This window comes from Salvelinus fontinalis, chromosome 27 (genome assembly GCF_029448725.1).
Source record: "Salvelinus fontinalis isolate EN_2023a chromosome 27, ASM2944872v1, whole genome shotgun sequence".
Taxonomy (NCBI): Eukaryota; Metazoa; Chordata; class Actinopteri; order Salmoniformes; family Salmonidae; genus Salvelinus; species Salvelinus fontinalis.
This window is the reverse complement of record NC_074691.1, coordinates 37,875,083-37,901,818: the sequence shown is the minus strand read 5'-3', so window position 1 is coordinate 37,901,818 and position 26,736 is coordinate 37,875,083. Positions and strand designations below refer to the sequence as shown.

The following is a 26,736-nucleotide window of genomic DNA, read 5'->3' as shown; positions in this document are numbered from 1 at the left end:
TTTGACCCCAATCCTGAACCTAACCTATGGACTCATTAATGGGGCTCCCGGGTTGCGCAGCAGTCTAAGGAACTGCATCTCAGTGCTAGAGGCATCACTACAGACACCCTGGTTCGAATCCAGGCTGTATCACAACCGGCCGTGATTGGGAGTCCCATAAGGTGGCTCACAATTGGCCCAGCGTCGTCCGGGTTTGGCCGGTGTAGGCAGTCATTGTAAATAAGAACTGACATGCCTAGTTAAATAAAGGTTAAATGGTCACAACTAGTTTGAAATGTCCACAAATCCCCACAGGAGTAAGAGGTTGATGCCACATAACACCTCTATCTGGATGTAAATACTTAGATTCCCACTACCCTGTAAAAAAATATTGGACTGTTAGGTAACTTATATAAACAGAAACATATTTAATTCAAGGGGATCCTTTGTATGTCTATTGCAGGTGTGGGGAAATGTGGGTTATTATGGGTTTACTTAACGGTTCAATCATAGAGATGATTGACTGATAATGAGATCAGGTGTCTGCAAAGTGAATCAAGTCACTGTACTACAATCTAGCTAACCTGAGTTACAATGTAGCTAGCCTGCCAGTGAACACTCTGAGCAAAGCACAACTGATGAATGTTCAGTTAAATTAGCTAGCTAGCTGTCTAACTGAACGGGGAATTAGCTGGCTAGTTAACGCTAAATGAACGTTTAGCCTGCAAGTGCGATGCTACCATTATTTAGCTTACTAGCCGTAGCCTGTTAGCACTTAGCATTAGCTCGCGCCAAGTATTAGCAGTGTGGGCCAGCTAACCTTGTATGAAATGTTAGCTAGCTGGCTAACGTTAGCTAGCTACCTACACAACACACGATAGACATGTATATCAAGGGTCAAGGTATGCAGCTACGTTAGCAAGGTAATTATGTTGTGGTTAGAACGGGCATTGGCCAGCTGAATTCCTATTCAAAGAGCAGGCTAGCTTTGACATTTTTGACTGTCTGCTAACCCGGCCTTTGTTACATTTGAATGGCTAACTGTCAATCTTGGTGCGTTTCTGGTCATTTGAATTAATTAGGTATGAAGTTCCCACTCACTCTTTGAGTTATTCAAATGGGTTCTGCCCCTTTAAGGCTACCACCTTCTCTGGACATATGAGAATTTTGGTAATACAATTCATTTTGATGGATAAGCAACTTTGGCTTGTTACAGCGAGGCCTAGGAATCTTTCCAGCACCTATCCGTCCCCTTGAATAGACACGAGGGTCGTCTCAGAAGCCTCTGTTCTCGGATCCCCGCGATCTAATTCTTTCTCCCTCCCGGCCATCTTACCCCATTGCTCCCTCACCATATTACCTCCAAAACACTTTCTCACCTTGGCCCCGTGTCCCCCTTTTGCGCTCTCTCGTAGCTGCTGCCGACTCTCAGTTCTCTGACTCCAAGATGGCGGGTCTAGGCAACGAGTGAGTCTATGAGCTTTGGGTCGACAGCAGCAGAGAGGCGGCCACTTTCTGTAACTGAGGGAGCAGGGACACGGCGCCATGGCGAGGATAGAGCAGGGAACAGGCATACTAATCGAATGCAGAGAGAGTGACGATTTCGTATCTGCTCTTCAAAGGAATTGCTGCGGAAATATAGCAACACAAACATTGTAACAAGTATTTTAGATTCAATTCTGGCGAGAGTTGCCCATAAGTAGTAGTTCATATGATTTATGCGATATTATCGTTTACGATCCGAACTCCATTGGTGGAGTCTGCTAATCCCGAAGATTACCGAGCTACATGTTACGTCACTCACAGGGGGAAAGTCGTTACGAGTATCGCGAGCCTGTTACATTTTCCGGAAAATTGTGTAGATTTTATGACTGATTTGATATGAGCTATAAATGACAAACAATACAAGTGTTACAATGGAACTGTTTAGAAGTTAGAGCATCATCAATATGTACCCGATCCTGGTCCCTCTTAAGCCTTGTGTCCATATGATGCTTTACTTTATCCCAAACAACCTTCACATTCACTTTTCAATCTCATAGTTTACTATGCATTGATGACAATGTAAACATTGAATTACTTTGCCGGTCCTCGTCAGTTTATGCATATTTATGAGAGGAAGGCATCTCACTCAATCCCCTAACCCACAATAAAATCATCGAGGTGTCTTAACCGCCATTACTTTGTATTTTCATATTCACCAGCCCAGCTTTCAGATTTTAAGACTAATTTTATTTAACCTTTAACTAGGCAAGTCAGTAAAAAACAAATGCTTATTTACAATGACGTTCTGCTCTGGCCAAACCCCAACGAAACTGGGCCAATTGTGCACCGCCCTATGGGACTCCCAATCACAGCCGGATGTGATAAAGCCTGGAATCGAACCAGGTACTATATAGTTACACATATGCTCATCATATACACATTGCACTGAGATACAGTGCCTTAGACCACTACACCACTCAGGAGCCCATCAGAGGAATTCATAACATTCAGAATTCATAATAACATTCAAAACACATGAAATAACAAATTCCAAAGACAGAATCAAAGATTAGTTTAATTTTCATATGTGCATTTTGCAAACAAAAGTGGGTTACATTGACTTGATCTCAGATGATGTCACAACAGAATAAACTGTCAGCCAATGAAACAGGTGTGAAGAAAGTTTTCCTAAAGGACACTAATAACAAAAACTGTAGTTCTTCACATACCTTTTATAGTACTATTCATGTCAATAGCCAGTGGAACTAACTAATACTAGTGAAGATTTATAAATATGCATTCAATTTCAGAGAAAATTTCACAAGTGAATTTGTTAATTCAGACAGATGAGTGTAAAAGATAGTGAACTGATCTTGTAATGTTTAATAAAGCAATGTGTGTGATCCCGACATAGTGCAGTTTTTCTAAGCTTCGCAGAGAGAGTCTGTAGAATATATCATGTTACAGAGAGGCATAGGGGATAAGGGCTTATATAGGAGCGCCTGCATTCTTCCCCACTCCTATGAGTATCCATCACCAGGCACTGTGCAGCTGTGGCTGTACATCCCATTATCAAAGAGAATAACAGCTGATTTCCTGGCCTATAGTGTACACACTGGTCGGTTCCATTTCAGACAGCACATGCTGTGCATTTCAGACAAGTCTATTTCACCTCTCATCGGTTCAGACAGTTAAAGCCCATTTCACAAATTTCAGACCATTTTCAGTCAAATTTTCCCACCTCATATCAGGCAGTCCATTTCAGACCTAGTTCCTTTCAGCTCCAAGCTGCCAACCATTTAACTCAGAGCCAGCTGGACTTCTCCTCCTCCAACTTCTGTGGATCAATAAAAGGCTTGTCGATCGACTTGATCATCAGCTCGCCGCAGTACACACATTCAAACGCGATGATGTCATCAATGTCTGACTTGATCTGCTCACGGCTGACTCCGGCACTTTCTTTGCCCAGGCTGGCAGTGTCGCCCCCCTCCTTCTCCTTGGGGGAGGGGCGGTGGCGAGACTTGGAGGTCTGAGTGGCTGCAGCCAACTTCTTCTGCAGCTCACCTAGTTTAGTCTGCTTGTAGGTGGACAGGTGAGGGCTCACCTGAGGAAAGATCCACCGTTACAGTATGTGAGGTCCATATATGGTAGTGAATAATAAAATGTGTATTTAACTATTGAATCTCCTGAAGAAAAAAAAATGACATTAGTTGTGATTATAATTTTTGGGGATACCCCCTCCAACCAATTTTCCTTCTGTATGTAGTGTACATAATTTACAAATATATGTAGTAATGACCCAATGGCTCTGTTTGCATTGTTACATTGTTAGCCATCTCTTTATGAAATAGGGTCAAGGGTCAAATAAAATGGATTTGCATACTGACCTCCAGGAAGAGGCAGTCGTAGTGGAACATGTGACCACAGAGGAACAGATAGAAGGGTCTGTTGAGGAGGGGGAAGTCGCAGGCAGCACATTTCTCCTGACTCTCCACCACCCCGTACTTGTTCCTCATCTCCTGGATGTCCTCTCTGATCCGCTTGGCGCTCTCCGTCGCCTCCTCCATCTCCTGCTTCAGCTCGTCTATATGCTGGTTGTATTCCTCTAAAGAGCTGCAGATAGCCTCCTGGGGAAGAAGGGATATAGTTTTGTCAACTTAAAATTTTCCTACATGAGGAAATGAATTTGGTTCCAACTCATCATATACACATATGCTCGTGATACGTTTGATTTGCCTGGCACAATGAAACCAATGGAAGTCACAAAAGTGCAAGCTCCAAGGTAAATGAAACGCACCTCAAAACACTGTACTTAAGTATATAACCTAGGTAGTATACTAGACCCAGGTCTCATTACTACTCTGTTGTGTGTGTAGAAGTGTCTCTGGGCTTAAGAAAAGCGCAATATAAATCCAATGTATTTTCTTTAACACTACAACCTTGAAGTGGTCTATGGTGACAAAATCCGGGAAGAAGGGCAGTATGTCTTCTATCTTGAGCAGGTTACAGCTGGACAGACAGTTCATGGCCTTCTTCACATCCTTCTCCTCTTGCACCACGTGACGGGCTATCTTCAGCCACAACTTCTTCCTCAACTCCTCATCATCCTCAGGCAGGTCAGCACATGACTTGGCCAGGTCCACATCCACCTGGAATAATAATAATTATTATTATTATTTACTGTGTCCCTTTCGGGAAATGTATGTTGAATCTCAACAGCACAGCTGGGAGAGGGAGAGGAGAAGAGTTACACCAGCTGGTTCAGCAAAGATTAGTTTCCCACCAGCGCTGTGCGTAGCCAAAATAACAACATGCACGCTTGATAGATGCACTTTCAGATCCTGATTTAACATTTACTGACGCAGACTAATAGCACTTTCAAATCCTGATTTAACATACAGTGCCGTGAAAAAGTATTTGCCTCCCTTCTAATTTTCTCTATTTTTGCACATTTTTAATACTGAATGTTATCAGATTTTTAACCAAAACCTAATATTAGATACATGGACCCTGAGTTTACAAATAACCCCCCCAAAATTTGGATGACATGGGTCCCATTATGCCTGGCAAAAAAACCTAGCCCTGCATTCCACAGTAAGAGCCTCATACCAACGGTCCAGCATGGTGGTGGTAGTGTGATGGTTTGGGGAGAGCATGGTGGTGGTAGTGTGATGGTTTGGGGTCAGCATGGTGGTGTGTAGTGTGATGGTTTGGGGTCAGCATGGTGGTGTGTAGTGTGATGGTTTGGGGACAGCATGGTGGTGGTAGTGTGATGGTTTGGGGACAGCATGGTGGTGGTAGTGTGATGGTTTGTGGACAGCATGGTGGTGGTAGTGTGATGGTTTGGGGTCAGCATGGTGGTGGTAGTGTGATGGTTTGGGGTCAGCATGGTGGTGGTAGTGTGATGGTTTGGGGTCAGCTTGGTGGTGGTAGTGTGATGGTTTGGGGTCCAGCATGGTGGTGTGTAGTGTGATGGTTTGGGGTCAGCATGGTGGTGTGTAGTGTGATGGTTTGGGGTCAGCATGGTGGTGTGTAGTGTGATGGTTTGGGGTCAGCATGGTGGTGTGTAGTGTGATGGTTTGGGGACAGCATGGTGGTGGTAGTGTGATGGTTTGGGGTCAGCATGGTGGTGGTAGTGTGATGGTTTGGGGTCAGCATGGTGGTGTGTAGTGTGATGGTTTGGGGTCAGCATGGTGGTGTGTAGTGTGATGGTTTGGGGTCAGCATGGTGGTGTGTAGTGTGATGGTTTGGGGTCAGCATGGTGGTGTGTAGTGTGATGGTTTGGGGACAGCATGGTGGTGGTAGTGTGATGGTTTGGGGTCAGCATGGTGGTGGTAGTGTGATGGTTTGGGGTCAGCATGGTGGTGTGTAGTGTGATGGTTTGGGGTCAGCATGGTGGTGTGTAGTGTGATGGTTTGGGGTCAGCATGGTGGTGGTAGTGTGATGGTTTGGGGACAGCATGGTGGTGGTAGTGTGATGGTTTGGGGTCAGCATGGTGGTGGTAGTGTGATGGTTTGGGGTCAGCATGGTGGTGGTAGTGTGATGGTTTGGGGTCAGCATGGTGGTGGTAGTGTGATGGTTTGGGGTCAGCATGGTGGTGGTAGTGTGATGGTTTGGGGTCAGCATGGTGGTGCTAGTGTGATGGTTTGGGGTCAGCATGGTGGTGGTAGTGTGATGGTTTGGGGTCAGCATGGTGGTGGTAGTGTGATGGTTTGGGGTCAGCATGGTGGTGGTAGTGTGATGGTTTGGGGTCAGCATGGTGGTGGTAGTGTGATGGTTTGGGGTCAGCATGGTGGTGTGTAGTGTGATGGTTTGGGGTCAGCATGGTGGTGTGTAGTGTGATGGTTTGGGGTCAGCATGGTGGTGTGTAGTGTGATGGTTTGGGGTCAGCATGGTGGTGTGTAGTGTGATGGTTTGGGGTCAGCATGGTGGAGGTAGTGTGATGTTTGGGGTCAGCATGGTGCGGTAGTGTGATGGTTTGGGGACAGCATGGTGACGGTAGTGTGATGGTTTGGGGACAGCATGGTGGCGGTAGTGTGATGGTTTGGGGACAGCATGGTGGCGGTAGTGTGATGGTTTGGGGTCAGCATGGTGGCGGTAGTGTGATGGTTTGGGGTCAGCATGGTGGCGGTAGTGTGATGGTTTGGGGTCAGCATGGTGGCGGTAGTGTGATGGTTTGGGGTCAGCATGGTGGCGGTAGTGTGATGGTTTGGGGTCAGCATGGTGGCGGTAGTGTGATGGTTTGGGGACAGCATGGTGGCGGTAGTGTGATGGTTTGGGGACAGCATGGTGGCGGTAGTGTGATGGTTTGGGGACAGCATGGTGGCGGTAGTGTGATGGTTTGGGGACAGCATGGTGGCGGTAGTGTGATGGTTTGGGGACAGCATGGTGGTGGTAGTGGGATGGTTTGGGGACAGCATGGTGGTGGTAGTGTAATGGTTTGGGGATGTTTCGCTGCTTCAGGACCTGGACCACTTGCCTTAATGCCTTACTCCGATAGCTAGCCAGAAGCTAATCTGTAGCTGCCCCGAAATTAGCCGGTTTGCTGGCTAGCGTTGGTGTTTCAGCTGCCCACGTTTTGAGGTCATCAGCTATTCCTTTAGCTCGATAATCTACCGGCACTTTTGTGCAACGCGACTCGGACCGGAGCATTCCGGGACTTTTTTCTCTCTCAGTTTCCCCGGATTCCAACCGCAGCCTCTGGACACTTGCACCTTGATTTCGCAGCTAGCTAGCTGCATACCGTGTGACTATTGGCTTACGTCGACCCCGGAGCTAACTCAAATCATGCTGGAGCTAGCCAGCTGAGGAGTTCCATCACCATCCGGACCCGTTTCTTTGTTGCTGCTGCAGATACGGAACCCCACCGGGCCTTCACGACTGACTGCCGACGTTATCTGCCCGAGGGATTTATCCAACCGGCACCTCCGTCCCGGCGTTACCTGAACGCTCATCTGAGGCCCGCTAATCGTTAGCTGTCTTATCGGCTGCTATCTGAACAAAACCCCACTACACGGAACCTACCGACGGAAACGCATGAGGTATCTACAAACAGACCTCCATCCTATGCTGCTACCGATAGCCATATACCCGGCCAGCTGTCTGGATCGCCACGACCCCAACCAACCTCTACTCACTGGACCCTTATTGATCACTCGATTAAGCTTGCCTCTCCTTAATGTAAATATGCCTTGTCCATTGCTGTTCTGGTTAGTGTTTATTGGCTTATTTCACTGTAGAGATTCTAGCCCTGCTCTCTATACCATATCCAACCCTGCAGTTCCACCACCCACATATGCGATGACATCACCTGGTTTCAATGATGTTTCTAGAGACAAGATCTCTCTCATCATCACTCAATACCTAGGTTTACCTCCACTGTATTCACATCCTACCATACCTTTGTCTGTACATTATTCCTTTAAACTATTTTATCGCCCCCAGAAACTTCCTTTTACTCTCTGCTCTAGTAGCTCTAGGCGACCAATTCTCATAGCTTTTAGCCGTACCATTATCCTACTTCTCCTCTGTTCCTCTGGTGATGTAGAGGTGAATCCAGGCCCTGCAGTACCTGGCTCCACTCCTATTCCCCAGGCGCTCTCTTTTGATGACTTCTGTAACCGTAATAGCCTTGGCTTCATGCATGTTAACATTAGGAGCCTCCTCCCTAAGTTTGTTTTGTTCACTGCTTTAGCACACTCTACCAACCCGGATGTTTTAGCCGTGTCTGAATCCTGGCTTAGAAAGACCACCAAAAATTCAGACATTTTTATCCCCAATTACAATATTTTCAGACAAGATAGAACGGCCAAAGGGGGCGGTGTTGCAATCTACTGCAAAGACTGCCTGCAGAGTTCTGTTATACTATCCAGGTCTGTTCCCAAACAATTTGAACTTCTACTTTTAAAAATCCACCTCTCTAAAAACAAGTCTCTCACCGTTGCCGCCTGCTATAGACCACCCTCTGCCCCCAGCTGTGCTCTGGACACTATATGTGAACTGATTGCCCCCCATCTATCTTCAGAGCTCGTGCTGCTAGGCGACCTAAATTTGAACATGCTCAACACCCCAGCCACCCTACAATCTAAGCTTGATGCCCTCAATCTCACACAAATTATTAATGAACCTACCAGGTACCACCCCAATTCCGTAAACACGGGTACCCTCATAGATATCATCCTAACAAACTTGCCCTCCAAATACACCTCTGCTGTTTTTAACCAAGATCTCAGCGATCACTGCCTCATTGCCTGCATCCGTAATGGGTCAGCGGTCAAACGACCTTCACTCATCACTGTCAAACGCTCCCTGAAACACTTCAGCGAGCAGGCCTTCCTAATTGACCTGGCCGGGGTATCCTGGAAGGATATTGATCTCATCCCGTCAGTAGAGGATGCCTGGTCATTTTTTTTAAATGCCTTCCTCACCATCTTGAATAAGCATGCCCCATTCAAGAAATTTAGAACCAGGAACAGATATAGCCCTTGGTTCTCTCCTGACCTGACTGCCCTTAACCAACAGAAAAACATCCTATGGCGTTCTGCATTAGCATCGAACAGCCCCCGTGATATGCAACTTTTCAGGGAAGCCAGAAACCAATATACACAGGCAGTTAGAACAGCCAAGGCTAGCTTTTTCAAGCAGAAATTTGCTTCCTGCAACACAAATTCAAAAAAGTTCTGGGACACCGTAAAGTCCATGGAGAATAAGAACACCTCCTCCCAGCTTCCAACCGCCCTGAAGATAGGAAACACTGTCACCACCGACAAATCCACTATAATTGAGAATTTCAATAAGCATTTTTCTACGGCGGGCCATGCTTTCCACCTGGCTACCCCTACCCCGGACAACAGCACTGCCCTCCCCTCTGCTACTCGCCCAAGCCTTCCCCATTTCTCTTTCTCCCAAATACAGTCAGCTGATGTTCTTAATGAGCTGCAAAATCTGGACCCTTACAAATCAGCCGGGCTAGATAATCTGGACCCTTTCTTTCTAAAACTATCTGCTGAAATTGTTGCCACCCCTATTACTAGCCTCTTCAACCTCTCTTTCGTGTCGTCTGAGATCCCCAAAGATTGGAAAGCAGCTGCGGTTATCCCCCTCTTCAAAGGGGGGGACACCCTTGACCCTAACTGCTACAGACCTATATCTATCCTACCCTGCCTTTCTAAGGTCTTCGAAAGCCAAGTCAACAAACAGATTACCGACCATTTCGAATCACACCACACCTTCTCCGCTATGCAATCTGGTTTCAGAGCTGGTCATGGGTGCACCTCAGCCACGCTCAAGGTCATAAACGATATCGTAACCGCCATCGATAGGAAACAATACTGTGCAGCCGTATTCATTGACCTGGCCAAGGCTTTTGACTCTGTCAATCACCACATCCTCATTGGCAGACTCGACAGCCTTGGTTTCTCTAATGATTGCCTCGCCTGGTTCACCAACTACTTCTCTGATAGAGTTCAGTGTGTCAAATCGGAGGGTCTGTTGTCCGGGCCTCTGGCAGTCTCTATGGGGGTGCCACAGGGTTCAATTCTTGGACCGACTCTCTTCTCTGTTTACATCAATGATGTCGCTCTTGCTGCTGGTGATTCTCTGATCCACCTCTACGCAGACGACATTATTCTGTATACTTCTGGCCCTTCTTTTGACACTGTGTTAACAACCCTCCAGGCGAGCTTCAATGCCATACAACTCTCCTTCCGTGGCCTCCAACTGCTCTTAAATACAAGTAAAACCAAATGCATGCTCTTCAACCGATCGCTGCCTGCTCCTGCCCGCCTGTCCAACATCACTACTTTGGACGGCTCTGACTTAGAATATGTGGACAACTACAAATACCTAGGTGTCTGGTTAGACTGTAAACTCTCCTTCCAGACCCACATCAAACATCTCCAATCCAAAGTCAAATCTAGAATTGGCTTCCTATTCCGCAACAAAGCATCCTTTACTCATGCTGCCAAACATACCCTTGTAAAACTGACCATCCTACCAATCCTCGACTTCGGTGATGTCATTTACAAAATAGCCTCCAAAACCCTACTCAATAAATTGGATGCAGTCTATCACAGTGCCATCCGTTTTGTCACCAAAGCCCCATATACTACCCACCACTGCGACCTGTACACTCTCGTTGGCTGGCCCTCGCTTCATACTCGTCGCCAAACCCACTGGTTCCAGGTCATCTACAAGACCCTGCTAGGTAAAGTCCCCCCTTATCTCAGCTCGCTGGTCACCATAGCAGCACCTACCCGTAGCACGCGCTCCAGCAGGTATATCTCTCTAGTCACCCCCAAAACCAATTCTTCCTTTGGACGCCTCTCCTTCCAGTTCTCTGCTGCCAATGACTGGAACGAACTACAAAAATCTCTGAAACTGGAAACACCTATCTCCCTCACTAGCTTTAAGCACCAGCTGTCAGAGCAGCTCATAGATTACTGCACCTGTACATAACCCATCTACAATTTAGCCCAAACAACTACCTCTTTACCTACTGTATTTATTTATTAATTTATTTTGCTCCTTTGCACCCCATTATTTCTGTCTCTACTTTGCACTTTCTTCCAATGCAAACCAACCATTCCAGTGTTTTTTTTTTTAGTGTTTTTTTTACTTGCTGTGTTGTACTCACTTCGCCTCCATGGCCTTTTTATATTTGTATTTATTTATACATATATCTGTTTGCCTTCACCTCCCTTATCTCACCTCACTTGCTCACATTGTATATAGACGTATTTTTTTTTTCCATTTTTTTTTTCCACTGTATTATTGACTATATGTTTGTTTTTACTCCATGTGTAACTATGTGTTGTTGTATGTGTCGAACTGCTTTGCTTTATCTTGGCCAGGTCGCAATTGTAAATGAGAACGTGTTCTCAATTTGCCTACCTGGTTAAATAAAGGTTAAATAAATAAATAAAATAAATAATAGAAGGAACCATGAATTCTGCTCTGTATCAGAGAATCCTACAGAAGAATGTCAGGCCATGGTACGTGAAGCAAGACAATGATACAAAACACACATGAAAATGGCTAAAAAGCAACACATTTGACGTTTTGGAATGGCCTAGTCAAAGTCCAGACCTAATACCAATTGAGATGTTGTGGCAGGACTTGAAACAACCACTTCATGCTTGAAAACCCACAAAACGTTTTAAAGTTCAAGCAGTTCTGTATGGAAGAGTGGACCAAAATTCCTCCACAGCAAAGTGAGAGACTGATCAACAACTAGAGGAAGCGTTTGGTTGGCGTCATTGCAGCTAAAAGGTGGCACAACCAGTTATTGAGTATAACGGGGCAATTACTTTTTCACACAGGGGCATTGGGTGTTGCATAACTTTGTGTTTATGAAATAAATTAAATAAGTATGTAATTGTTGTGTTTATTTGTTCTAATATTAGGTTTTGGTTGAATATCTAATAACTCAGCCACAAAAATATGCAAAAGCAGAGAAAATTAGAAAAAAAGGGGCAAATACTTTCACAGCACTGTGCATTGAGTGGACAAAACATTAGGAACACCTGCTCTTTCCATGACGGACTGACCAGGTGAAAGGATCCCTTATTGAGGTCACTTCTTTAAATCCACTTCAAATCAGTGTAGATGAAGGGGAGGAGACAGGTTAAAGAATGATTTTTATGCCTTGAGACAATTGAGACATGGATTGTGTATATGTGCCATTCATGGGGTGAACGGGCAAGACAAAAGATTTAAGTGCCTTTGAACAAGGTGTGGTAGTAGGTGCCAGGTGCACCGGTTCGTTTAAGGACTGCAACGCAGTTATAAAAATAAAAAAAACATTTTTAAACACTCAACAGTTTCCCGTGTGCATCAAGAATGGTCCACAACCCGAAGGACATCCAGCCGACTTGACACAACTGTGTGGAAGCCATGGAGTCAACTTTGGCCAGCGTCCCTGTGAAGGGCTACCGACACCTTGTAGACTTCCATGTCTCGACGAAATTAAGGGTTTTCAGAGGGCAGAAAGGGGTGTGACTCCATTTTAGGAAGATATTCCTAATGTTTTGTCTACTAGCACTTTGACTTTCAAATAACGTACAAGATGGGGGGGTAAGCTCACTATTTGCACTTTAAATCTTACATGTGTGGCTGTTACAACATCCTGTCAATATTACATCGTCAACAATTTGCTACATATTCATCAAAACACTAGCCAAGACACTCACTTGTAGGGCCAGATCGACAGCTTCCTCATACAGCTCCATGATCTTATAGACCAGAACACAGGCCTGGAGGTAACCGTGTTCAGCACATAGCCTCAGGGTGTACTTTAAGTCATAGTGGATGTCTGACGCGTGGGTACCAGCCTGTGAATAATAATAAAACTTTTTTTAAATTAATAATTAATTAATCATATGTTCATGTATATTTGATCAAGATACCCAAGAACACTTACCAGAGGAAACTAAGTATACAATAGCAAATATAGGTCAAAACGTGACATTACTAACAACAACAAAAAAGTATATTATACAATTATCAATCGACATTTAGGTCTGAGTCCCTATGGCCCCTGGTCAACAGTAGCGTACTATAGAGGGAATAGGATGCCATTTGGTCACAGCCTTGAACCTACCTGTTCCAGGTAGCACAAGAGACTATCAGGTTTGTACTTGGCGTAGAGGGCCAGCAGGTAGTTGTGTATGGCCTCTTCGGTCACAGTGAGCTGGTAGACACAGAACTCCATGTAACGGATGGTCTCGTTGACCTGTTGTGTCGAACCCATCTGACTGTAGTTGACCAGGGCCGGGATCAGCTTCTTAGGCTCCAGCCTGCTACCCATCTGGATCCACGCATCCACCACCTTATCATTGAGGTAGATTCATTCATTTTATTTACATTTTATTTAACCTTTATTTAACTAAGCAAGAAAATGTATTATTCATTCAATTTCCCTTTCACAAATACACATAGGCACTTCACATGCCATAAAAATGGACAAATCGAGTATGGAATTGTATTTCAAACTGAAATAAAAAAAATACAATAATTTAACTAGGCAACTCAGTTAATTATGAACAAATTGTTATGTACTTGAACACAGACAACAATAAAACATTTCAATGCAAGCAGATAAAATTATTGTATCACCTTCTTAGGTATGTGTTGCATGAGGATGGGGGAGAACTTATAGAAGAGCTTCTCGTCGCAGTGCTTAGAGAGCACCTCCAGGGCGGCGCTATAGTCATCATGCTGACAGTGGTGGGAGATCACCCTCTCATAGTCCTAGAGAGATAAATAGATTCTTTAATGTCAAACAGCAGCAGATAAAAATACATACTTTACAAAACTGAAATTCCATTTCAATTCCAGACAATTCAGGAAGTACACGGAGATTCCAATTCCGATTCTCTTCAATTAGGAACATTTTGAATTGGAATTTGGATTACTTTCTGAATTGACTGGAAATGAAATTGAGCCCAAGCCTGGATAAATAGCATCATATGATACCTGCATGATGACAGAGAAGTAGACCATGTCGTCTACGTTGCCGTGGCTAGCCAGCAGGTCATAGATGGTCGTTCGGTTGTTATAGAGACACTCCTTGTGTTTGGAGCTACTGAGGAACTTCCGGAACTCATCACGCGTCTCCTGGAACACCCCGCTTTTCCCCTCGTCTGATTCTAGAAGCCCCAGGTGGTTCAGGTAGAGCTCAGTCAGCCAAGTGACGAGTAGGGTGATCTGGGTCTTCTCACTCTGTTTCAATCAATCAATCAATCTTTATTGTCCCCAGAAGAAAAGTTACTTTGCAAACAGGGGTAACATGATGAAAAAAAGTATCAAATATGTTGAAAACAGACCACACAAAAGACTAACTATCTGGCAGGTTGAGAAGTGAGCAGAAGACAAGCGTCTGTTGTTCGCTGTAATGGACAATAAAGTTGTATGGTTTTGAATTGTAAACTTAGTCACAGAAACATAGAAACATCATGCATCATATACCTGTTTTAAATTATTGAGTTTCTTCAGCAGGAACTCTTTCAGAGCCTCGTCCTGTTTTGCCTCGATAAACTTCAAAGCAATCTCTTCGAAGTAGTTCTGGGTCAGAGCGTAACACTTAGCACTCTCCAAGTAGCGTTTGTTCTGGAAGCAGTGTTCTGCCTCCTTAGCCAGCACCATGTCAATGCACTCTGGCCGGTCCCGGCAGTACTCCTTAGCCAGGTCAAACTTGTTCATACTCATGTACATCTGCCACACATCCCTGGCTTCTCTCTGGATGTGGTATCTGGATTGAGGATGAACAACAACAAAAAACGTATCGTCATGGTCACTAGTCTGATTCCACAGATGACAGTTAAACCTTGTTCTGCCACTAATGGCAGATCTAGTCTGATTCCACAGATTGTGGCTATTGTAAAGATTGTACTGTTAAATGGCAGTGATGTGATTGTTTTGTCGATCTTGGTTGAATGCACAAATTGTAAGTCTCTCTGGGCACGAGTGTCTGTTAAATGACTAAAAGTCATGTAAACGAACCTGAAGACGGCCTTCTCAGTATAGATCCACACCAGGCCTCCTGCTGGGTCTTTGATCATCTTCTTCAGCGTGCCGAACTTATCAGGAAAGACATCCTCGTACACCACCTGTCAATCAATCAATCCATTTAATCTATTCATAAAAAGGGGGCCTAGTCAAAAGCAGTGCACTTAATCAAATAACATTTTATTGGTCGCGTAAACATATTTTGCATATATCGCAGGTGCAGGGAAATGCTTATGTTTCTAGCTCCAACAGTGCAGTAATACCTAACAATACAAACAAGTCCAAAAATATAAAATAAAGAATTCAAGAAATAGAAATATATATATATACACACACACACATATACACAGTACCCGTCAGTTTGGACACACCTACTCATTCAAGGGTTGTTCTTTATTTTTACTATTTTCTATATTGTAGAATAATAGTGAAGACATCAAAACTATGAAATAACTCATATGGAATCATGTAGTAACCAAATGTTTTTTTTAAATCAAAATATATTTTATATTTGAGATTCTTCAAATAGCCACCCTTTACCTTGAAGACAGCTTTGCACACTCTTGGCATTCTCTCAACCAGCTTCATGAGGTAGTCACCTGGAATGCTTTTCAATTAACAGGTGTACCTTAAAAGTTAATTTGTGGAATTCTTTCCTTCTTAATGCGTTTGAGACAATCCGTTGTGTTGTGACAAGGTAGGAGTGATTTACAGGAAATAGCCCTATTTGGTAAAAAACCCAAGTCCATACTATGGCAAAAACAGCTCAAATAAGCATTTGGGTGGCTATTTGAAGAATTTCAAATATATATATATATATATTTATTTTTTTTTAGCTACTACATGATTCCATATAAGTTATTTCATAGTTTTGATGTCTTCACTATTATTCTACAATATGTGGGAACTTCTTCAAGACTGTTGGAAAAGCATTCCAGGTGAAGCTGGTTGAGAGAATGACCAGGCCTACACCTTTTACAGTTGCCTGGCCTACACCTTTTACAGTAACCTGGCCTACACCTTTTACAGTAACCCGGCCTACACCTTTTACCGTAATCTGACTAAGCAGAAGCAGTCAGAGGCCCACCTGTCCGTACGTGTCCGTGTGTGTGTGACCTCCACCTGTCCGTACGTGTGTGTGTGACCCCCATCTGTCCGTACGTGTGTGTGTGTGTGACCCCCACCTGTCCGTACGTGTGTGTGACCCCCACCTGTCCGTACGTGTCCGTGTGTGTGTGTGTGACCCCCACCTGTCCGTACGTGTGTGTGTGTGACCCCCACCTGTCCGTACGTGTCTGTGTGTGTAACCCCCACCTGTCCGTCCGTGTGTGTGTGTGTGTGACCCCCACTTGTCCGTACGTGTCCGTGTGTGTGTGTGACCCCCACCTGTCCGTACGTGTCCGTGTGTGTGTGTGACCCCCACCTGTCCGTACGTGTCCGTGTGTGTGTGTGTGACCCCCACCTGTCCGTACGTGTCCGTGTGTGTGTGTGACCCCCACCTGTCCGTACGTGTCCGTGTGTGTGTGTGACCCCCACCTGTCCGTACGTGTCCGTGTGTGTGTGTGACCCCCACCTGTCCGTACGTGTCCGTGTGTGTGTGTGACCCCCACCTGTCCGTACGTGTCCGTGTGTGTGTGTATGTGACCCCCACCTGTCCGTTGAGGGTGCAGATGGCCTTGACGCGGTCAGGGAGGAGGAGTAGAAAGTGGAACTGAGTCAACACGATGGAGATGGGCTTGTTGAAACTGAAGTCTATGTCTGGGGTGTAATCCCACACCTGATAGAGGGAAGAGAGAGAATGTATTCAGTTTTTTTTTAATCAGTGCTTCAGCTATATGAATTTCAAGAGTACAATATAATTATTTTGAGACCAATGACAAAATGTATTTAATAGTCACCCGTAGGAAGCTTACCTCTACAACACATCCAACCTGAAAGTACACTAGCCTAAATATTAAGCACTATATAATAGCATAACAACAGTACCTGCACATCACTGAGCACTGAGTCCGGCCTGATGTAGTCCAGCTGACCGTAGAGAACTCCGTTACCCATCATCCATGCGAAGGCCTTGGGGCAGGACCTGAGCTTGGAGGTGTAGAAGGTGATCTCACTGTAGCCCATGTTAAACGGAAACTCCTGGAAGCTGGGCAGCAGCTCCTAGTAGTAATAAAGGCATAACCTCTTATAAGCATTGTTATTAGATATTCTAAAGGCTTATACATGCTTATAACAAATGATAAATCATTATACTGGAAACTGGGCAGCAGCTTAATATTCAAGCAATAAGGCCCGAGGGGGTGTGGTATATGGACAATATACCACAGCTATGTGCTGTTCTTAGCACGACACAACGCTGAGTGCCTAGATACAGCCTTTAGCCGTGGTATATTGGACATATACCACAAACCCCCGATGTGCCTTATTGTTATTATAAACTGGTTAACAATCAGTATTCAGGCTTGAACCACCCAGTATATAAAACAAGTTATAACAACAAATATAACAACAAAAAATTGCATAGTTGTTAGAGGTCATTAGAGAAGTGAGAAAAGTGCATGGAGTGTAAATATTCAGATATAGTATGGAGTGTAAATAGTCAGATATAGTATGAAGTGTAAATATTCAGATATAGTATGTAGTGTAAATATTCAGATATAGTAGGGAGTGTAAATGCACTATATAGTGGGGAGTGTAAATTCACTATATAGTAGGGAGTGTAAATTCACTATATAGTAGGGAGTGTAAATTCACTATATAGTAGGGAGTGTAAATACACTATATTTGGGCTGTAGCTCTGTTGTTTATAAAAAAGCCGCTGTAAACAGACCTGGTTCTGTGAGAAGACGGCGCTGAAGCCTTGCTGCTCGGACCCCTCTGCCACACGACCTACGAACTGGAACAGACGCTTCCTGGTGGTGGCGATGATGACGACTTTAGACTCCGGACCTCGTTCCACCTCTATACAGCATACTGGAGCGGGCCTCCCGTCCTCCTCCAGGGAATGGACCTGTGTTTCAATTACATACATTAATCAATATAAGGACTAGTTTGACAACAACAAAAAAATCTAATTGCTACATCATATACAGTCAAAAAAGCTGGTCACAAAAGCTGGTCACAAAAGCTGGTAGCCTGCGGATAAGTTCACATGGAGGAGTGTAACCAATAAATGTACAGTAACTAGGGATGCAGCTATATTAAATTTTTGGCCGATTCCGATATTTTCCTTGCCAAAAAACCCCGACACATATCGATAATCGATATGAAAAAAAACAATTGCGGCCTTTTAAGGATTCTAGTACAGTTAAATAGGTGAAAAAAAGTGTCATATGTTCATTTGTTCAGTTAGGAACAGATTGTTTAATAACTTGTAAATCCATGAATGTATTTTAAAATCGCACAACAGATATTCACGACAAATATTTTAGCTGCACAGCCATTATAAAGATGCTTAAGGTGGCTCTTCTTACTATCCAATCTTGCCATGACAGAGGGGTATCCCGTCTGCTGCAGACACAGTTGATGAGCTTATTTCTCAAGTCAGTTGTTTCGAATGGAGCTAGGAGGTGTGTTCGTTCATGTTTTCAATGAGAATCCACTGGTTTGTACTGATTGTTGCTGCGTACGCACCAAACACTTCATATAAAAAGTATATACTGTTCCATCTGGTGGAAACGTCTTGCTTAAGCCTTTTCGTTGTCACTCCAAGCTGCTCCTGTATTGCTTGCAGGCGGCTTGTATGCTAGATGTGAGTGTTTAAAATGACGCACTATCTTCCTACCTGTTGCCACGGTGTCAGATATACTGCGTTGGCGCCAAAACACTTTCGTTCACAGCCAGTTGCAGCGTGTGCCATTGCATGGCAAACTGGCGACTCCGCATTCTTCCAAAGCCTTTGTCATGTTCCGTGGATTATCACAGCGTCTACTTTGACCTTAGGGATTTTCTAAGTTTCAAACTTGTTTTCAAATGCCATTGAAAATGGCAGCAGCGGTATGAGAACCAGCACATTCTTGAGCATGCAATACGGCTTTCCTCAGTACGAGATCCTCGTCGACCCACTGCCCTGTCAGACTCAGCATGCTCATGTGGCTGACGTCGCTGGTCCTAATGTCAGTCGTGATGCTAATAGCAGTGACGCCCATAGCAAGTGGCTCATGGATGTGCTTTTCAACAATAATGTGTATCTCCGGTAGGGCAACATCTGAAAAATATCGCCCTACTTGGTCGTGTGTACCGGGGCTCGAGGTTCTCGACCAGACGGTGAAAGCCAACATCATCCACGACGGAGAACAGTTGGTTGTCAAGGGCAATGATATAGGGGCGATGTTGTATTGGGGCGATGTTGTATTTTGTCAATCAATGTTTATCTTCAGATCCCATCACCGACCTGTTTGAAGTAGCCGTCCGTCCGTCCGTCTGTCTACTCACCTGTTTGAAGTACTGGTCAGGGTTGGTGTTAAACAGGCTTCCCTCTGAAGCAGAGATCTCAGCCTCGAAGATGATTCCCTGGCTGGTTCCCACTAGGATGGGCCCAGTGTTGGTCTCTGTCCCCAGAAGCTTGTTCCAGCCTACACTCTCTATGAGGTGTCCTCTCCAGCGGGACAGAGACCTCACCTTCTGGGTGTTCCTGTTCAGATACAGACACTCACTGGTACTGAGAGAAATCACCAGGTGGGACCCTGCAGGGGACCAGAGGGGAGACCAGTGTTTAATGACCGATGTAATACTATTGAATAAATCAGAAATACACAGATATCTTATTAGTTGCACTAGCTTATGAAAGGAGTATTGCATTTATTGTTGCATTAGCTGGTTGGTAAGCTTCTCTTTCACATCATATAAATGACTGGCTGAGGCTTAGAGCTAACCAGATAATGCTGGACAGAGCTTCATGCTAGCCAGATAATGCTGGACAGGGCTTCATGCTAGCCAGATAATGCTGGACAGGACTTCATGCTAACCAGATAATGCTGGACAGGGCTTCATGCTAACCAGATAATGCTGGACAGGGCTTCATGCTAACCAGATAATGCTGGACAGGGCTTCATGCTAACCAGATAATGCTGGACAGGGCTTCATATAAATGGCTCAGGCTTAGAGCTAGCCAGATAATGCTGGACAGGGCTTCATATGCATTATGAAACATCAGAAATACAACTTATTTAGGCACTAAACTCCTTAGCTTGATGGAAAATGACCTCCTCGGCCAATCGTCTAAATTAATTCCTAATTTATTGATTTATCCAATTTTTTTAGGGCGAAGTAGTAATAACTATGTTGTTGCTTGGTAACACAGATTCATGGGAAGAACTCGCTGCAAGGAGTCGGCACAGGACGCCCACTCAATAAAAGAGGCCTCCGAAAGACGTAGTGGAGCCCTCGATGACTCGACAACTAGTGTTTTGAGATTGACTCGTGAACAAGCATATCGAGTGCTCGGTTTGGGATTCAGCCCATTTCAGTATGCATCAAAATAACTGTAAGACTATTGGGAATTGAATTGGTACAGACTTAACTGTCGTTACTTTGGGGTAGTAATTAAATTAACCATAATGGTGTGATGATTACTCACATGAACTAGCTGTGAATAAAAACGGCAAGCTCTGGTGATAATTTACCTGAGAAGTACCCCTATGGAAAATGTATCAGTCAACGCTATTACTAATCTGACAATGAGGTAAAACACGAATAAATTGGAGGATACTGATGCCATTCCATCTCTGGGAGTACTGTGCAAGTATTCCACTTTATTTTCCTGCTCCCCAGTTCTCACCTGTGGGGTCCGGGGAGAGCTCCCCGGTTCTCACCTGTGGGGTCCGGGGAGAGCTCCCCGGTTCTCACCTGTGGGGTCCAGGGAGAGCTCCCCGGTTCTCACCTGTGGGGTCCAGGAAGAGCTTGTGTACTCTGCTGTCATCCTTCCTCCCCAGTTCTATCTGGTTGGGCTGGTCTGGCTTGGCAAGGTCAATCCTGGAACAACATGCAGAGGAAATCTTAATAAACTCTTAATAAAGTCGTGTTCACTCATCTTAGACACCAATACGGTACATGCAAATATAAGACATGAAATATTCATGCTTATTATCCCAATCCAATGTTATACAGTAGGCATTCAAATCAATACCATCATAGTCCTTTACAGATCACCCTGAATGACTGACAAGATCAACCCTTACCCCTTTAATCCCATCACTTAGCAATCACATCAAGATACAAACTGCACCATTCACGCGTTTGGTTCTTCTCACACAGACAGGCTTGGACAGGCATGGACAGGCTTGGACAGGCTTGGACAGGCTTGGACAGGCATGGACAGGCATGGACAGGCATGGACAGGCATGGACAGGCATGGACAGGCTTGGACAGGCATGGGTGACAAGGCCAATTGCTCCTTCAACATTTTTTGGCACTGAGCAAATTTCAGGTCTTGTGAGGCGTAAACTTGAACGTTGTGAGTATTCTGTGCAACTTCCAGCGCGTGTTTACTGAAGTAACACTTTTATAGTGAGGCCAAATAGGCTCCTGTTGATATTTGAGCATAATGTAGGTCTATAAGAGTTGCCTACCAACAAAACCAATATGGGTCAAATAGAGGCCTGATGTTTCACTGGTCTGTAACACCATGGGTCAAATAGAGGCCTGATGTTTCACTGGTCTGTAACACCATGGGTCAAATAGAGGCCTGATGTTTCACTGGTCTGTAACACCATGGGTCAAATAGAGGCCTGATGTTTCACTGGTCTGTAACACCATGGGTCAAATAGAGGCCTGATGTTTCACTGGTCTGTAACACCATGGGTCAAATAGAGGCCTGATGTTTCACTGGTCTGTAACACCATGGGTCAAATAGAAGCCTGATGTTTCACTGGTCTGTAACACCATGGGTCAAATAGAGGCCTGATGTTTCACTGGTCTGTAACACCATGGGTCAAATAGAGGCCTGATGTTTCACTGGTCTGTAACACCATGGGTCAAATAGAAGCCTGATGTTTCACTGGTCTGTAACACCATGGGTCAAATAGAGGCCTGATGTTTCACTGGTCTGTAACACCATGGGTCAAATAGAGGCCTGAAGTTTCACTGGTCTGTAACACCATGGGTCAAATAGAGGCCTGATGTTTCACTGGTCTGTAACACCATGGGTCAAATAGAGGCCTGATGTTTCACTGGTCTGTAACACCATGGGTCAAATAGAGGCCTGATGTTTCACCTATCTGTAACACCATGGGTCAAATAGAGGCCTGATGTTTCACTGGTCTGTAACACCATGGGTCAAATAGAGGCCTGATGTTTCACTGGTCTGTAACACCATGGGTCAAATAGAGGCCTGATGTTTCACCTATCTGTAACACCATGGGTCAAATAGAGGCCTGAAGTTTCACTGGTCTGTAACACCATGGGTCAAATAGAGGCCTGATGTTTCACTGGTCTGTAACACCATGGGTCAAATAGAGGCCTGATGTTTCACTGGTCTGTAACACCATGGGTCAAATAGAGGCCTGATGTTTCACTGGTCTGTAACACCATGGGTCAAATAGAGGCCTGATGTTTCACTGGTCTGTAACACCATGGGTCAAATAGAAGCCTGATGTTTCACTGGTCTGTAACACCATGGGTCAAATAGAGGCCTGATGTTTCACTGGTCTGTAACACCATGGGTCAAATAGAGGCCTGAAGTTTCACTGGTCTGTAACACCATGGGTCAAATAGAGGCCTGATGTTTCACTGGTCTGTAACACCATGGGTCAAATAGAGGCCTGATGTTTCACTGGTCTGTAACACCATGGGTCAAATAGAGGCCTGATGTTTCACTGGTCTGTAACACCATGGGTCACAGAGGTCTGAAAAGGGCATTTTATTGAGTTGTATTGATGCAAGAAACCGATTTACAAAATAAATGATCACCATGCAGTGAATCAGACAAAGATGTAGGCCATTTTGGTTTCTTTGCATATTCCAGCCTCTCAACATACAACACTGCCCCTTTAAGACATTAACCAGGTATTTTTCCAGACTCCTTTGTCAGACAGCTATTTTAAAATGTAACCTTTATTTAACCAGGCAAGTCAGTTAATTAAGAACAAATTCTTATTTACAATGACGGCCTACTGGGGAACAGTGGGTTAACTGCCTTGTTCAGGGGCAGAACGACAGACTTTTACCTCGTCAGCTCGGGGATTCCATCCAGCAACCTTCTGGTTACTGGCCCAACGCTAAAAATGTAAGCCTACAAGTTATGTCCTCTTGATATATATATATATATATATATATATATATATATATATATATATATATATATATATATATAGCTAATTATATCTGGGTTAATCACTCACAAAGAATATCAACAAATGTGCACACGCCACTCTGCATTTTGATCTGATAAGCACCACCGGAAAAAGACCACTTGTAGGCTACCGGTCCGAATTCTCCTCCGATGCGCCAGACATCTGTATATAATGAGGAGTTGCTCATGTCTTCGCCTTGAGTTGTTGGTGTCCCAAAGGCAGGTGACAAGCTTAAATCCAATATAAACCCATTGGGCTTATTTTTGGACAGATATTGGCCTCTCGCTTCACCTCTCTGGATGTACAATGCCTACAGCAAAATCACTACCTCAATCATGCAAAGTTAGATTTGTTTGCATTCAAAAGAGGGTGATACTATGTTGATTTGATCACAAGTCCAACAGAAGGGAAACGTTGATATAAATATAGTGTAAACTAACAGGGCGAACTCAGTGAAATTCAATCTCGTGCGTCTCCGGAGCTTAGACTGCAGCACACGCACGCAGCTTAGAGGGAAACATGGGAAAGGGGCTATTCACAACACCATGAAATCACAGATTTCAAAAGTGTCTCCTTACCTCAGAAGAGTGTCCTCCCCTAAACTCATGCATAGCTGATTGTTGCAGACAGCAAAGTGGTTGATCTTCTCTGGGGGTGAGAAATCAATCCTCTGTTTGTTGAATATCGGCTTCTCCTCTTCGAGTCTCACATTCACAAACCCTGCAACGAATCAGAAGCAACCATTAATATAATCACTTATCATGTCAATCATCATCATCGCTAACCCAATGGACTAAAAGAGCCTAACGTTACTCCTTATAGTCCAAGGATGTTCTGTTTAGAGGAGAATTCACCTCTACCTACATGCACAAATTACCTAAACGAACCTGTACCCCAGCACAATGACTCAGTACCGGTACCCTCTAACTAACCCGTACCCCAGCACAATGACTCAGTACTGGTACCCCCTAACTAACCTGTACCCCAGCACAATGACTCAGTACTGGTACCCCCTAACTAACCTGTACCCCAGCACAATGACTCAGTACCGGTACCCCCTAACTAACCCGTACCACAGCACAATGACTCAGTACCGGTACCCCCTAACTAACCCGTACCCCAGCACAATGACTCAGTACCGGTACCCCCTAACTAACCCATACCCCAGCACAATGGCTCAGTACCGGTACCCTCTAACTAACCCGTACCCCAGCACAATGACTCAGTACTGGTACCCCCTAACTAACCTGTACCACAGCACAATGACTCGGTACCGGTACCCCCTGTATATAACCTCGTTATTCTTATTGTGTTACTTTTTCTTTCTTTAGTCAGCTTGGTAAATATTTTCTTAACTCTTCTTGAACTGCACTGTTGGTTAAGGGCTAAGGGCTTGTAAATAAGCATTTCACCGTAAGGTCTACACTTGTATTCGGGGCATGGTGACAAATACAGTTTGATTTGAATTGGCAATGGCAGCCACAACAGACAATATTATTTCGGTACGGTTCTAGAAACATAAAGTCCTCTACTTTCATATCACATCAAAATAATTTAACAAATGCACTTACTCTACACTGTTTTAACCTGTTTTAACACAGTTACAGACAGTATTTTTCAGTGGCAACACGTTTGTGGCATCCGTCTTCCGTTAACACACAAAGTGTTCAGAGACGCAGATATAAAATAACCCTTTAAACCAAACTCCCCACAACATAAGACGCCTTCGTCCAATGAATCGTATGTGTAATGTAATGGAACTCAGAGCCATGGTCAAGGGCTAGGCCAGAGGATACTCGTCAATATTAGGCGCTAGAAGGTAGTTCGCTAGCTAGCGTCTATGAATGAGTTACAGAATTGCCAACATCAATTCCATATTATCAAATCGGTATCAAGCGGAACAGTAATACATATAATAATTCTACTATCCATATTGAAGTCATTTGGTGCATAAATTCAACAATATAGATACACCCAACAATAGAGCCTTATCATAAAAGAGACCAATTTGAAAGGCCCATAGCCTTGCCCCAGTACCTGAATGTGTTATGCCGATGTTGGCAGCAGACAGGCGGCTACTGTGTTGCACAGGGTGCCTGCTGTTCTGCGAGTCTTCGTATTCATCCAGGATAGAAGACATTGCAAAACGTAGGGGTGATATACAGCCGAGAACCTAACTTAACAGCTAACTTAACTGCTACAAAGTCGGATCATGCGGTGGCATAATGACTGGACTAGCTATTAGCTAACAAGGTAACGCTAGCTTTCTGGAGTCTACAAAGACGCCATTCTGTTGCGTGCGTCTCGTAAAAAAGGATTCAGAATTGAAGCGTACTCTACATGAACGAAAACGGCATTATCTTAGCCATATAAAAACAGTCAAAACATGCTAATTGTGTGTAACGTCCCGAAAACGTACAAACGCAAAAAAATGGAAAGGACCAGTGTGTAGTCAGGTGATCTTGGCACCAAAATCATGTGATGAGAACAATATTGTAGTTCTATAGTCTGGCACGAGAAGGCGCACTTTGTCCAATTTTCAAACAGCGACTGACATATATTTTAAAATTTGAGGCTAATAAATCCACTCCCCCCAAAAAAGATATCAAATTGTATTTGTCGCATGCGCCAAATGCATGAAAAAGAAAAGGAGAGCTACACGCTAGGAGCTCAGATGCAATAATTTAATAACCTAATATCCAACGTTTCAACAGACAAGCTGTCTTCATCGGGGTATAATGTGCTTGCAAGTAAATTCTTATTTACAAGCCCTTAACCAACAATGCAATAAGAAAATATTTGCTAAAAAAAATTATAATGATTAAGAGAAAAAGTAACAATCAAATAACAATAACGAGGCTATATACAGAGGGTACCGGTAATGAGTCAATGTGCGGGGGTACAGGTTAATCGAGGTAATTAAGGTAATATCTATACTTAACAAAAAGATCCCAGACATTTTCCATACGCACAAAAAGCTGAGGAGTATTTCTGTCTGTAATAAAGCCCTTTTGTTGGGAAAAACTCATTATGATTGGCTGGACCTGGCTCCCCAGTGGGTGGGCCTATGCCCTCCCAGGCCCACCCATGGCTGAACCCCTGCCCAGTCATGTGAAATCCATAGATTAGGGCCTAATGAATGTATTTCAATTGATTGGTTTCCTTCTATGAACTGTAACTCAGTAAAATCTTTTACATTGTTGCATGTTGCGTTTATATTTTTGTTCAGTATACATGTAAGTAGGGGTAAAGTAACTATGCATAGATAATAAACAGCCAGTAGCAGCAGCGTAAAAAAGGAGGTCAATGGAAATAGTCCGGGTAGCCATTTTATTAACTGTTTAGCAGTCTTATGGCTTGGGGGCAGAAACTGTTTAGGAGCCGTTTAGACCTAGACTTCGGTACAGTTTGCCGTGCGGTAGTAGAGAGAACAGTCTACAGGTGGCTGGAGTCTTTGACCATTTTTAGGGCCAAT

At 44.2% G+C, this 26,736-nt stretch overlaps 2 protein-coding genes across 5 annotated transcripts in view; both read right to left on the bottom strand.

The window, feature by feature from the left end:
• ino80 (INO80 complex ATPase subunit) overlaps window positions 1–1,540 on the bottom strand; it is a 102,330-nt gene extending 100,790 nt beyond the window's left edge. For 2 of the 3 annotated variants that reach the window (XM_055885688.1, XM_055885690.1), the window contains exon 1: window positions 1,359–1,540. The gene's annotated coding sequence lies outside the window, so the exon portion shown is untranslated. The other variant, XM_055885689.1, reaches the window with a different exon arrangement.
• A 981-nt stretch (window positions 1,541–2,521) lies between these two features.
• LOC129825527 (vacuolar protein sorting-associated protein 18 homolog) lies at window positions 2,522–25,750 on the bottom strand. 2 transcript variants are annotated; one of them, XM_055885692.1, is made up of 16 exons: window positions 25,299–25,750; window positions 23,840–23,981; window positions 20,852–20,943; window positions 19,405–19,655; window positions 17,801–17,980; window positions 16,957–17,130; window positions 16,622–16,747; window positions 14,965–15,071; window positions 14,431–14,713; window positions 13,939–14,184; window positions 13,579–13,713; window positions 13,064–13,291; window positions 12,654–12,794; window positions 4,404–4,613; window positions 3,852–4,091; window positions 2,522–3,568 (listed from the first exon to the last, which is right to left on the bottom strand). In XM_055885692.1, the coding sequence occupies exons 1-16, from the start codon at window positions 25,399–25,401 to the stop codon at window positions 3,269–3,271; spliced, it is 2,958 nt and encodes a 985-aa protein (XP_055741667.1). In that variant the 5' UTR covers window positions 25,402–25,750; the 3' UTR covers window positions 2,522–3,268. The 2 variants fall into 2 exon arrangements, with proteins under 2 accessions (XP_055741667.1, XP_055741668.1); XM_055885693.1 differs by lacking the exon at window positions 25,299–25,750 and having other exon boundaries at window positions 20,818–20,943; window positions 23,840–23,929.
• Between the last annotated feature and the right edge of the window lie 986 nt (window positions 25,751–26,736).